The sequence below is a fragment of the Lycorma delicatula genome, chromosome 9 (genome assembly GCF_047948215.1).
Source record: "Lycorma delicatula isolate Av1 chromosome 9, ASM4794821v1, whole genome shotgun sequence".
Lineage (NCBI taxonomy): Eukaryota > Metazoa > Arthropoda > Insecta > Hemiptera > Fulgoridae > Lycorma > Lycorma delicatula.
In genome coordinates, this window is record NC_134463.1 from 9,860,584 (window position 1) to 9,875,497 (window position 14,914).

General features: G+C 28.3%; 1 protein-coding gene across 4 annotated transcripts in view; it reads right to left on the reverse strand.

Annotated features, from left to right (window-relative positions):
- ema (C-type lectin domain containing ema) overlaps positions 1-14,914 on the reverse strand; it is a 91,829-nt gene that overhangs the window by 39,403 nt on the left and 37,512 nt on the right. For 2 of the 4 annotated variants that reach the window (XM_075375980.1, XM_075375979.1), the window contains exons 9-12: positions 12,990-13,067; positions 7,941-8,174; positions 5,387-5,541; positions 66-227 (exon numbers count right to left, since the gene is read on the reverse strand). In XM_075375980.1, coding sequence (XP_075232095.1) covers positions 66-227; positions 5,387-5,541; positions 7,941-8,174; positions 12,990-13,067 — 629 coding nt within the window. Of the gene's footprint in view, positions 1-65; positions 228-5,386; positions 5,542-7,940; positions 8,199-12,989; positions 13,068-14,914 lie in introns of all 4 variants that reach the window. The other 2 variants (XM_075375978.1, XM_075375977.1) reach the window with 1 other exon arrangement.

A 14,914-nucleotide genomic window follows, 5' to 3' on the forward strand; every position in this document is an offset into this window, starting at 1 on the left:
TTATTAAAAGATGTAACATGCTGCTAATATCCAATAATAAAATAATATAAATTATAGATTATTACCTCTCCACAAGGTAATCTCCTTGTAAATTCTATACCAGTCATTGGAGTTCCTGTTGGTGGTAACAGTACATTAGAATCCATCATCAACCATTCAACATTTAATGGTCGCTTTTTCATGTCTTCATATTCATCTTCAAACATGTCAAGAAAGATATCTTCACTCTAATATAAAATAAATTTAAAAAAAAACATAAAATCAGACAGTTTCAATTTAATAAATGATAAAAAAATTTCATAAATATTGTCTTGATTGATGTAGATTTCACACTACTAAGACGTGTACTAATTGATTAGGTTAATAAGTGGAAAATGACAGCAAGTGGAAGAATACTACAGGAAAGATCTACAATCAGATGAACTGAGCAAATTAAAAAAAAAAATAAGGACCAGGAGGTTTAAAAATATTAAAATACAATGAGAAAACTAAATGTGAGGAAAAGATATCAACATAGATAGCTATAGAAAAGAACTGATAGCTATACTAGAAGTAGATACAACTTAAGAATAAAGGGGAATAAGTAAAATACATTAATTAGCGGTCATCACTCTATAAAGTTTTAAGTACTTTGTAAGAGCAAAGTCTGAAAATGCCGTAACTATTGTAAAGAATAAATAAATAACATTCCATGACATGCATCACTTACAAAAATAAAGAATAATTAAATGGTTTCCTTTGCGTTCTTCACTGGACTGATCCAAATATAAGCATATAAGGTTATATATAAGTATATAAGGCTCACTGAAATTCAGGTAACATTCAGCTCTATAAGTGATACATTACTCTATTTGTCACAGGTGGTAGTCATAAAATGAATATGATGACACCCAGAGAAGGCATATTTTCTGAGCTTTACATTTGGGTAAATCATAAGAAAGACTGAAAAAGATAATTTAAAACTATGAATTAACAAAATAAAAACACTGTAATAAAACCTTACATAAAACAACATTATATACACCATCTTTACTGACTAGATAATAAATCTGAGGTAATTTGAAAATTATTAAAAGTTTCATTGCATAATAAAGCAAATATAAGATAAAGGCCTAAACATGTATCAAATTTATAAAAATACAGATGTGATTCTGGAAAATTCTAAAATTTGTGTTTGTAGCCCTCCAAGTGTCAGCAATAAATAACTTATAGAAAACAGCTCACACCATCTTGACAATAAGTTATCATGGATACTGGAAGTCATGTGCAAAATGTTTTTACCATCAAAGCTTTTTAGAAAAGTTTTTGTTGCTGGTTTAATTTAGCATGCTACAATCATGAATTGTCAGCACATGCAATTAACATATGGATATTTAATTTTGAAAAAGCAGGTTCAGCAACAAAAAGAAACCTCCAGGTGGGTTGTGGACTGTTCCAATAGCAGAAAATATTTAGAGCTTTAACTGCTGTCATAAGAAGCCCACACCGTCCAATTTGTTGTCATGCAGTGTCTTTACAGTCGCAAAGTTCAAGTATTCAAAGAATACTGTTGCAGGACTTACTTTACCATCTGTGCAAGTTTCAGATCAACCAGGAACATCACAAAATATAGCATTAATTCTGTGAGCAAATGACTGTAATGATAAAGGAAGACAATGACTTTATTAACAACTGTGGATGTTGGATGAAGTCAATTTTCACCTTAATGGATTTGTTGATAAACAAAATTCTTGTTTTTGGGCCACAAGAGAACCCTACACAGCTACACCAGCACCCAATACACAGCAACAATGTTACAGAGTGTGTTAAATCATCATATGGCATAAAAAATCTTTCCGACTGAATATATATTTAAAAAAAAGAGAAAATAATCTTAGCTAGGTAAAGCATTAGCCGTGGAAAGAATACAATTTAGAAAATAGCTAAAAGAACTTGATATCTAATGGACTAAAGAAGGAAAAAAAGCAGATCATAAAATTATGCCCAATGAGGAACTTAAACAAATTTTAGCATATTAATATCAAACACCATTAAGAACAAATAAAAATCTAAATACACAATATTTTCTAAAATAAATACAAGAGTGAATCTAATCCACACAATTTTTAAATTATAACTAAATTTTGTATATCACATATCAGAAAGTGTTCATTTTCAATGTAGAAACTGCATACAATTATTAGCGAGCAAAAAATAAATGATTATAAAACAAAAAAGAAGAGTGCTTCCAGCTGCCCATGAAGGTTAATATATTAGTGAGTACAACGTGATAAACAAATGAAATGAATATTGAGAAAAGACAAATGTAGTAAATACAAACATAAAATAATTAAAAAAAACAACTTATAAAAAAATAATTAATCTACTATTACCTGTGTAATACTACATATAAAATCCTGAAATGTATTATTTACAGGTGATATCGGTTGATTAATAGGAGAAGAAGATGAAGAAGAGGAAGAAGTTAAAGTTTTCCAGCCCTTTGAGAGAGAAGTGTAAAATTTAAAAGGTAGATAGAGCATAGTCTGAAAAGAACATTTTAAATCTAGAATTTCAAAACTTAAATTCCTAAACCCTCAATGATTAAAACCTTAAAATGATATAATACATTAATGCATGCAAATTAAAAATAAATAAATGAATTGAAACAAACTTATAGAAATTTGTGTTACTAGAAACAATACAAAAAAAAAAACAAAATAAAAATAAGTTAATGAAGACTTACAATTTTTTTTAATTTTTAAAAGTTTTAAAAATATTGCTGAAACCCCTTCTATAAAACTTCTTTCAACTGCTTTATTGTATTAGTGATGGTTTTCCTTTTGTTAAAAATTTCAAACAAGAATCAAGTAAATATCAGCTGGTACCAGGTTGGGAAAGCAATGGTAAATGATCCGTTAAATGTAAAGTATTTATTATACAGCATGACTCACATGCTGATAACATTTTAAGAACAATGTATTAAAAACATGAAGAAAGTTAGATCATTAAAGAAAATATCGTGACAACCTAAAACTGATGTTATAATTTTTACAACTATTTCTATCTACAATTTTCTTCTATCACTTTGAAAACAATCAATTTTTCAGCAGTTTTCATGGCAAATGAATGCTGTAAATGAAATCATACTTACATAATCCTCACAAGAATGCTCGTGCCACTTGTAAACTTGTTTATTCATTGCCATCTAATGTCAATTATTTAAAAAAATATTAATGCCTCTGACATTTGAACATTTCAATAACAGAAATATTTTCAGATACAAGTATGTCAAATGCATGATACATAAATACATAGCTGTTACTATGATTGTAGAAGAAACAAGAATATAATACATCCACATTATGGCTATTTCAAACAGATGGTATTAACACTAAGAAGTAATTTAAGCTATCATATTTAAATACTTAATATTTTATCTTTAAATAATCTTTTTAATAAATCCATAATATTTTTAGGCACAATTTTTGTTTACCTTACATATAAATGGTTTGTCTTTAGGAAGAAGAGAATATTTCATAAGGTGAAATTTTTTTATTAATTTCATCTTAAACTATCTGATATTTATGGGATATTATGGTATTCTTTAAAAAAAAAAACCTTCAATTACCTTTGATTTGATACAACAGGTATAAGAAAAAACTACATGAGAAATACAGTTATTTTAAATTAGTAATATTTTAACAAAATTTGAAGAACCTTCCCATTTAGGGATTAAAAATATAGAGTAATGAATGCAATTTTCGAATAGAAGTTTTATTTATTTCTGAAATTTCTCAATATAGTGTTGAAAATCAAGAGATTTGAGCTACTTTGTCTTGTAAGGACTTTATCTGAGAGCATCTGTTCATAGTTAAGAAAGCCTCAGCTATGTTTCAGCTCACACTGATTACAACTTCTAGAGCTACTGCGTAAGTTATACTTCCTAGATAGATACTTCTAAATGGAAATACCATTCCAGGGTGGGTGACAATTTCCCTTAAGACTTAGCCTGTTTAGTATGTGAAGGAAAGGCAAATTCATTCACATAATTGAGCTAATCAATTTTAGAATTATACATCAGTAATAATATGTTTACAATGACGTTAAAAATTTTCCAATCTCCCAAGGAATTATATGTAGAAGAGCACCAACTAGCCTGAGAAGGAGCTTTGAAGTATGGTTTGTAAACTTTCTTTTACTTAATTTTTTCTTACTGACAACAGACTAACACTCACAGCGTTTCTACCCCACTTTTTAAAATGATTTCTATAATTTATCCAAAATGCCAATTCTGATTGGGATTTGGATTTGAATTCTGACTGAGATTATTAAATGTAAAGCTACCATTCTGTTGCATATGTCTCTTGAACCCTTCAATAACACAGGGTTTTCTTAGCTTATTATGGTCACACACCCACAGATTTGTGCCAAGAATGGGTACCTGCAGAGTTACTATATGTAGAGCTAGTGATAACCATGCAGTTAGTTTCAAAGGCTCTTCTGATGAAAATATTCAAGAATTCAGTTTTAAAAAAAAACATTCATCCTGACAAGGTGGATTATTGGGTGAACTGAAATATTAATTTTATTGAGGCTTAGTATATAAATACCAAACAACCACAAAAAATGCTAACCAGTAAGCAACAGTGACCAAGTTATGACAATTTTCTAACTATAAATTAATATAGACATTAAAAGAAATTTCTTAGAGCACCTGTGAGCACTTAAGAAATAAGTCTGGGATATATTTTAGCTCACTCTGATCACAAGTTCTGGAAATATTGTCCAGTTATACCTCCTAGACTGATTCTTATAATGTTAATGATGCTACTGCTTGCAGTCTGGAATTCAGGATTAATTAAACATTGGATTTTAAATAAGATAAAGAGATAGATGGATACATAATCACATAAGGTTACTTTTTAAATGTGTCTTGAGAATTATATTTTATATGATTAAAAAGCATGCATGTTTAAATTTTGAACTACAATTCAGTGAAGATAAGTAAAAGTTGTGGGAACAGAGCATACAAGATTACTGGCATAACATATATCTGCTGTAAAGATGTGCTGTTGAAGTTCTAACTTGGAAAATTTACTAAATGATGAGAATCATTATTTCAAAATCATTTAGAATAAAATTCTATAAAAATCAATTACACTGTTTTCAGCAAAGAAGTTACTAAATTTCAGGGAAAAAATGGAAACATTACGCATTCTCCAATTATTCAGAATAAAACACCATGCATTCATTTACAACTAACACAATTAAATTATGAAACTTCAAACAATAAATTTCTGCAACAAATTTCAGGTAAATAAATGGTATCTTACAGGATCAAGAACCTCTATTTAACCATTAATAGTTAAATAACAATATAAGTAAAAATAAAATAAAAAGTAACCTTATAAAAATTCCTGAGAAGTGATGTACTTTCTTCTTTAGCTCCAACTACTGCAGCTAGATGACAATCGTGCAATAAACTTGTGCCATCTAGCACAACAAGCCGTAGTAAAAATGCTATTGTTAGTTCCAGAGTTACTAACCTTACTCCACAACCTAAAAATAAATTAAACTGGATACAATAATTTACTTCAAAAACTATAACTAATAAAATCAGCAATCATGAGAGAGAGAGAGAGAGAGAGAGAGAGAGAGAGGGGGGAGAGCGAGAGGGGGGGAGTGGTTAAGTCTTTATGTTAAAAAAGTAGGTAGTATTCCACATATGATTACAGGAATACAATATAGTTCCAGAGCACATCTTAGTGGTATTTTTATTATTCACATACAAACTGTTATATATTGGGAAAAATCTTGATAAATTAAATTTAAGATAGTACAGTTTGAAATAAGTAACTTTTTTTTTATAAAATAAATATAAATATTTTCAAAGTAATTCCCTCTCTAATTGTTACACATTGTTTACATCTTTGATATAAGTTTTGGGACACCTTTTCTGGTATGCTACAGCTTAGCTGTCCTTTAATCACCCAGGTTGTTTGAGAAAACAAAAGGTGACTTGCAAGGGCCAAATCTGGAGAATGTTTTTGGTGACTGCACTAGCTTTTTGTGCAAAAAATGCCATATGTGTACAGAAGAACGGGTGGGGTGTTCATATGAAGCTCAGTTAATTACATCAAGAATATTTTTTTAATGAGCAGGTCTTTCTCAAAAATAAAAAACCTACATGAGCACTTGCGGTTACACAAACTATTATCACCTTAACGGTCTTTAAAACCTGTAGCAGTTAATGTACCACTCCTTTCTAACTTAAAATAAAAACTGATTATTGTTCCTTGTTCTATTTTAATTTTTTGACAACATGCTGTGAAACACCTTTATTATTTAATATAATATTATTTATACTAATATTTTTTCTATTATTTATATAATGTGAACACATTATTTAAGCACTGTACAGAAGGGTACTAAAATTGGACTTTTAGATGAACTTGATTAAGTACATGCACATGTAGATGTACTTGAACATGTACAATTATATTATCAGTAATTGTAATAGATCATTACTGAAATGAAATACGTTTATTTCAGTTAGTGAAACGAGAAGGAAAAACTATTAAATATTTATAAATTTAATAATCAAATATTATTAAATTAGATTATCAACATTAGTTATCAATCTGTGCCATTGTAGACAGACAAGTGATGAGTGTTTGATGATTTTTAAGGCACTTGACTTAAGAAAGTGGCATATAAACACCAATTTAAAAAAAAAAAGTATCACTTCTACCTAGGTATAGAAAATAATTAAAGAAGTTTATGTTGTTTAGTGTTTTACGATTTACACAATGCTAAGAGGTTTAAAAGGCTATCAGGAGCCAGTTGATAATAACACAGTCATTATGTTCAGTGATATCAATTAGTGATGCTCATGTGAGAAAAGTTATCAAAATCATAAGTATCAGTCAGATTTCAATTGACCAATGAGATCCTGACAAAAAATTGTGAATGTAATGCGCTACAGCTGAATTCAGATTGAGATTGATGGAATAGAAGAAGAAAGATTTAGTATTGTAATTCCAGAAAGTATTGATTAATATCTAAGGATATATTCATCACGTAAATCATAATATGGTTATGGTTATGCATGTTTGTTATGGGTATAATATTGATAACAAAATTCAGCTGTTATGGTGGAAGCAGGTATTCATAAATGTAAAAAAGCTTATCTTGTCAATTTAAAACATCAAAGTTATTCTGATAGTTTTTTTCAATACGGTCAAAAATTTTTACCAGAGAAAAAACTATACACAATGATACTGTCAGCTAAGTGATACGTGCATAAGAAAATGTAAGTATAGAAAACCTTGACTGTGAAAAACACTAACAACTAGGCACTAGTGCACAAATAATGGTGTGATGTTTTGTAAGAAATATCAAAATTACTTCCTCAATTTTTACATCCCCTTATCCTTTACAAGCACCTTTTTTTTTAAATTCCAAAGTTGAAATCCCCACTTGAAGGAAGATCATTTTTGATGATAGTGCATATATAACTGTGTGTAATCGCAAAACACATTTTAAGAATACTTCCTGAAATAGAGGCATCAATAGGAAGATTGGTATCTGCCATCCATATGAGTATGGATGGAAAGAGTTACAGGTAAATAGAAAAAAAAAGTTTAGGAACTTCTTAAGTAAACTTCTTCTAACTTTGTTCACTAGATAATAATTAATAGTGTGTTGTAAAAAGAACTGTGAGCTCAATTTATGATCAGAGAGAAATCAATGCTAAAATTTAATATTCCACAATTGTACAACCATCCAAAATGAAACCCACATCTAGTGCGATGAACCTGTTACAGAGTAATTTACTTTGTAACAGAAATAAATCATTATTTACTATTTTAAACTAAAAATGTGGAATAGACTCATTCACATATAATTTATCTATAAATGTCAATAAATAATAAAATAAAATAATCAAACATAATTACCAGGTTGACAGCTGAGAGTAATAATATCGATTAATTTTTCAACAAGCCAAGTATTATAACGCTGCTTAGCTTCAACATTTTTTGAAGGCAGTAATATTGTATCTAACAGCTCATAATCAACTCCAGGGTTATGTGAAATAGCGTGTAGAAGGCATAAGGCAAATAATGCTGAGTAGTCGTTTTCAAGACATACAAGATAACTTGTGATAGCTTCTAGGAATACTGGTACCACTTCTGTACAATATAGCATTATATTACCTGTAAACTTTAACTTGATAACAAATACAGTATTTATACATATAATTTTACTGCAAACCTTATACGATTAGAAATCATGTAACAGTTCGGTTATGGTTATTACAAAATTCATTTTACTGAACATTTTATACTAAAATCCTTAAAAACAATTAAATTAAATTTTTTATTATTCAATAAATATTTATAAGTAATATGTTATCTTAAAGCAAAACAACCACTTAAATCATTAAAAATTATATCCTAAGTAAAAAGTAATAAATTTTACTGTTAATAAAAGACCTTTAAATAAAAGATTATTGTGAAAAGCAAATAGAAATAAATATTAATATAAAAACGAAATAACCAAAGAAAATTTCATAATAGTGTTAATGCAATAAAAGTGTTCTTAACTTGACCACAAAAGTATAAAATTTGATTATGTGAACTCTTTTAGATGCATGTTTGTTTTGGACAAAACTTGAAAATTTCTTTATTACAACTTTATTATTTTACATATGACATTAGATATGTCAAATTTTGAAAAATGCAAAATGGTGAACTAATGAGAAACACTGTTTTGTTCAACTGAAAAATTAAAATTATTTGAAACCTTACAAAGAAATATGAACTAAAACATCATGGAAAAGTGTGGTTTAAGAATGTGGATAAAAATTAAATATTTCTATAACAGATTGTAATAAAACAGTAAAAAGATTTAAAAGTTATTCCATTATTTTTTAAAAAAATATTTTTTAAATGATAAAAATAAAAGAATTATCAAACCTATTTATCCATTACTATATACATTCTAAATCGCACTGCATAACCTGACATTTTTGAAGAGTGCTTTAGAAGGATAAACAGAGAGAAGTTTAATATTTTTAATGACCGAAATGATAAATATACTTATTACTTTCTTCAGGGCACAGTAGTAGTAGCAAGTTAAAAGTCTTCCGGCTACAATCCTATGATCATATACAATACAAATTCCAATATAACTGTCATCGCCAATGACCAAATTTTTAATCTAATGTTAGTGTCATGAGATTTAAATTTTATTTCTTAATATCATATTTTATAATAAATAACATAATTTTAGTTTGTAAACGTATAATATATAATTTGATTAAAACTTTCAGAATTTATAAAACAAATACAAATAGTTGAATGTATAAATAATTTTATCGAAGATTTTGTTCTTGACTGGCAAATACATTTTTCAAAATGCTTCATTCATAACATACTATGCAATCAGGATACTATGTTAGGCTGAATTATAGAGCCACATACGAGGTGTGTTGAAAAAGTAATGAGAGGTTTGAAATTTCGCAGGTTTTATTAGTCTGATTCTTGGAATTTTTTATTGCTGTATTGGTAACATGTCTGAAAAGTATCTGTATATTTTTAGCCATATTGGATGTTTAGTCTGTTGTCAGCTGTCAAAAGGATAACACGTGTTTTGATACAATTGGAGATTTTTTATCTGTATAAATAATGGATCAGAGAATTTGTATTAAATTTTGCAATAAGAATGGAATAAAGTGTAACAATGTTTTAAAAAAATTGTTAAATATTGCTTTTGATGAGGGCTATGAGTAAAGGTTTCCAGGTTTACGAGTGGTATAAGCATTTCCAAGAAGGTTGTGTAGACGTTGAAGATGACGAGCGCCTCAGCACATCAACAACTGATGAAAACGTGAAAGAAATGATTATGAATGATCACTGAAATAGTCAGAGAAGTCGCTGATGATGTTGGGATATCAACAGGTTCATGCCGTGAAATTTTTTCGGATTTTTGGGTATGAAACATGTGACAGCAAAATTTGTTCCAAAATTGTTGAATTTCAAACAAACTCAGCGGTGAATGGAAGTTGCTAAATGAAGTCAACAACGATGCAGAACTACTGAAACATGTCAACATAGGTTAATGGATATAATGTCGAAACTAAGACTCAATTATCCCATTGGAGGCATTCTGGATCACCAAGACTGAAAAAAGCTCAACAAGTACGGTCGAATGTGAAGGTTATGCTCACCGTATTCTTCAGTTTTAATAGCATAGTGCATCATGAGTTCTTGCTACAAGGTCAAACGATAAGTTCAATGCCATTTGCGTGAAAAAACATCTGGATTTGTGGCGAAACAATTCATGGCTTTTGCACCACGATAATGTGCCTGCTTACACTTCATTGCTTGTTCATCAATTTTTAGCCAAGAACAACATTGTAATGATATCCCAGCCACCATATTCGCCAGACATGGCCCACGTGACTTTTCTATTTCCAAAAATAAAGAGAACCTTAAAGGGCTGTCATTTTACAAGCATAGATAAGATTAAAAGCGAATAGCTGAAAGAGCTAAACACTATTCCAAAGACCGAGTTCCAGAAGTGTTTTGGGGATTGAAAAAGCACTGAAATAAATGGATAATATCTAATGGGGACTATTTTGAAGCGGATAACATTAATGTAAATGAATAAATAAAATTCTTTCAAAAAAACTAAAATTCTATTTTTTTTTTAACACATCTCGTACAAAAGTGGGAACGTCCAAGACAAACAGTGGCTATGTTATTTATTACATGTTACTCTGAATAAAAAGAGCTAATCCTAACATTACAAAAGCTTAGAAGATAAAGAAATATTTGACAATTTTTTTGTTTGTTTTTCACATTAAAAATATATTTCTTTTTGTTTTAAAATATGAATTTATAGCGTATCCTTTTTTTCTTTTTCTCCTTATCCAGAATCCTGGGCTAGATGTAATCTAGTATTCTGGACAGTTACCCTGTTCTAATTTTCTACTATTCTTTCTCTATTACCCTTTGTACTTCAACACTCTCTTAAACTTTATCCATAAATCTTTTTTCTTGATCTCTTCCTTACCTCTCAATTAAAAATTTTCAGTACAGCTCTTTTTTTCCTACTTCTCTTAACGTGTTCATACCATGTATGTCTTGCATTTCCTGTTCCTACCTTGTTATGCTTTCTGTGTTTGTTATGTTAGGAATATAGAAGGTCTCCCTTCGATATTCCTAACAATATTCCTCTTTGTCTTGCTTATAATGTTTTAAAGAGGTATCGTTTTCATTCAGTGTAGTTAGTCTTCTTAATGTCTTTTTGTAATTGAAGCCTCTGCATTGTATTTAGAATTAGAATCGTGTACTGAATTATAACCTATACAACATTATATTTCTCTTTTTAATGGCTTTGCATAAGATTCACAATTCAGCTTATGCTGATTGAATTGATAACTTTCATATATAACCATAAAAAAAATAAAACCAACAAACTAAATTTACAAACATAAAAAACACATCACCAGCAATCATTATTCAAATAAAAAAAGAAAATCACTTAAAATATTATTTAAAAGCAAAAATATAAGACTTCTTTAAATCTAGTTTGAACTTTAAATAGTTTTACGGTCTTATTAAAAATCTTAATATTACCTTAAATCTTAATATTTATTTATTTTTAAGACCTTATTATCTTACATGTCATGTATTTATTTATCTACCCGTACTAACTCAATATCCAAATATTTAAAAATTAATTCAACTTCCAGGACTTTAGCGGTTTTAACTTTCCTCTATGTCACTCTTTTCTGGTTATTACAAATGTTTTTTCTTTAATTACTTCATAACTTGTGCTTTAATCCATTCATTTCATACACTAAGGAATCTAAAGTTATTTCCTACTTTCACTCCATATAATTCTAATTTAAGCTTTCACAAATGAATCTATCCTGATCTTTTTTCATTTTGAAATCATAATTTACAACATTTTTTGATAGTAAAAGGTTGAAATAAAAAAATAATACTTATAGTGATTGTTTACAGTTGCTTATTTAGACCAGAAGCATTTACAACTAGAAGTAAATATAAGAAATCTTTTTTTCTTTTTTAAGGGAATATAAACAAAAAAGGGGTGATATCTTTTCCTGTTTTAATAAAACAATTTTATTTGAGTTTGTTAAAACAAAATAAAAATGTTAAACCAATGACTGAAAGAAAGTACGTATATAATCAAATCAACTGTTGAAAGCATCACTAATTATTAATATTCATTAGAACAGGCATGTGTACCACTATCCTTACTGTTATATAAAAACAGATAATTACTAGAAGCATATTTTTATTCATATTTCTTGGTAAGGCAGTGCTCTTGAGCAAATGATAGAAGCCTTTCTCAATTGTAATGAGTTGAAAATAATTCTATTTTTCAGACTGCCTGTTTAACCAGCTTGGCTAAAGTATTATTCAATATTTTACTTAAAAGAAGGATATGCCGAGGAAAATGCATAATTATAAAAAAATGTTTCACGTTGAGCATGGATCATGGAATTAATTATTTTCATGGGTATTTTTTTGTTTATTTTACATTTTAAATCGCCTACTGAAATCAACATTGGGGATGATCAGTTGGCTTATAACAAAATTTCCACAACCTAATTGGGAAATGAACCTGGAACTTTAGGCACAGCAGGCAACCACAGTATCTATGATCTGTACTACTGAGGTAGTCAAATATATTGTATTTTATTTCTAGAATCTTGAAAAACATAATAATAAATGGCATTCTTTACAATTGTTATATGTCCATAACAGATTGAAAACATCTGGAAATGACATTTTGTATAATTAAGTATATAAAATAAGAATAACATGTACAAAATAAAGCATTTTCCCAGTGAAATCAAATATGAAAATTAATAAAAGAAACATAACAAACAAAGCATGCTAAACTGAATTAAAAAAGAAAATAAAACAACTTAAAAAAAATAAATAAAAAGCCTAACATCGTAGTATTACCTTGAGCTAATCTCTCCTTTTCCTCATCAGTGATATTTAGATTTGTTGGTAATTTTGGAATCTCCTGTACAATGGTATCTGTAATATTAAAGGTTTACTTTTAATAGATATAGTAATTAAACCTGAAAAATAAATAATAATATATAACGAAAAATTTAATCACTTTTAAACAAAAATCCCCTGTTTACTTAAATGGATTCAAAATCATAATTCATTAATTAAATCTTGTAGAATTAGAAATAAATGGGAATCAAATTAATCCCAGAAACAGCGAGATTAATTTTTCAACAATTGCTACTAGTCTGCCATTGTTTTTCTTTCAGTAGTTAACTTTTCTGATTCAAAATCTACTTAATATAAATTTATCTCAAAAAAAAAAAAAAAATATATATATATATATATATTCAGCTAACACGTACGATATTAATTTCACTTATACATAAACAGAGATCTTTTTCATTTGTTTCTGATAAATGTGAAATCTACTAAACTAATCATTAAAAATTGTTTTACGAGTAAGTAACTTTCTTATGAATCCCCTCACAGTAATGTTTACCATTTTTCAAGCCTTACCAATCTCACCACTATATAAATCATAAATAACCTAGAACTTCTTTTATTAAATTTGATGTCATTGTCTATGAAAGATTAATTTGTATTACTGTCAAAATATAAGTAAAAACAAATTACTTTGAAAATAAAATTAAAGGAAATGATATCTATTTACATATTTAACAAAGTTTTGATAATTTGAGGAATATTGAATTTCTATATAAATACTCATTTCTTCAGAAAGTTATCATGTTTTACTAAATTTGGTAGCGACCCGTGAAAACTCATCCTCATGCAAGCAAAGTAGCATTCTGTGGATGGAAGTTTCATCAGGATGCCATACACATGATTGGCAAAGGTTTGCTTTCAATTTGGTAATAATATTTTTGTACAACTAGGTTGACGAGGTCACAGATAGGTAGAAGAATTTCTAGATCTACTAGAATTTTTTTATAATAGATGTGAATCTATGCCTGAGATTTCTCAAAGACTTTAAGAGCAACATATATGCTTGGCTCAAAATTGAGTTCAACTCTCAAGAAATATATTGTGTTTCAAATCAGCTTTTGATTATTACCCTGAAATTAACTACCTGATTTTCAAAGATATTCAAACAGGTAACATGATTAATGTATGCAACCACTGCAATATAAAAAATGGAATGATGATACTGCTAAACTTTGCTGTGCTGGGAGCACAATAGTTCTTGGACAACTTCAATATCATCCTGATTTCATAAGAAATTTTATTTTGGAAACACATCCTTTATCTAAACATTTTAATTGATTTGGCAAGTTGTGAATATCAATAACTCTGAGAGAAATAAGCCCACACACAATTACTAAAAAACTATTTCCAATTTTTTTAATTTTAAGTACATATAACAAAGGTGAAGTCATGATGAGGGATGCTCGTTAGTTTATAATTGATTACATATATATATATATATTATTTCCTTGTGTATTAAGATTTAGTAAATCATATTTTATTAAATCTCCACTATGCTTTAGATAGGTGAAAACAGAAATAAAATGAGGAATATTCTGACTGGCTATTACTGCATTTCCAAAGATCTTGAATTTATAAACACACCTGTCAGAGTTCACAGCGTAGACTTCAGCATACAAGTAAGTATAGTGTTTTAGTTTGGTATATATTTATTTACAACTTTGTTTAGAAGCACAATTTTAAATAATTTTTATTTATCTTTTTATTAAAGTTTCTATTTCTAAATTACTAGTATGTTAACCAGTTGTAGTACAAGAATATTTAATAAATTACAATTGGGTGATAGACTGTTTGAAAAAAATCTGGAGCATATGAATTTATTAACTGCAGTGCAATAATACTGTTTTGCAATTAAAAAAAATGGA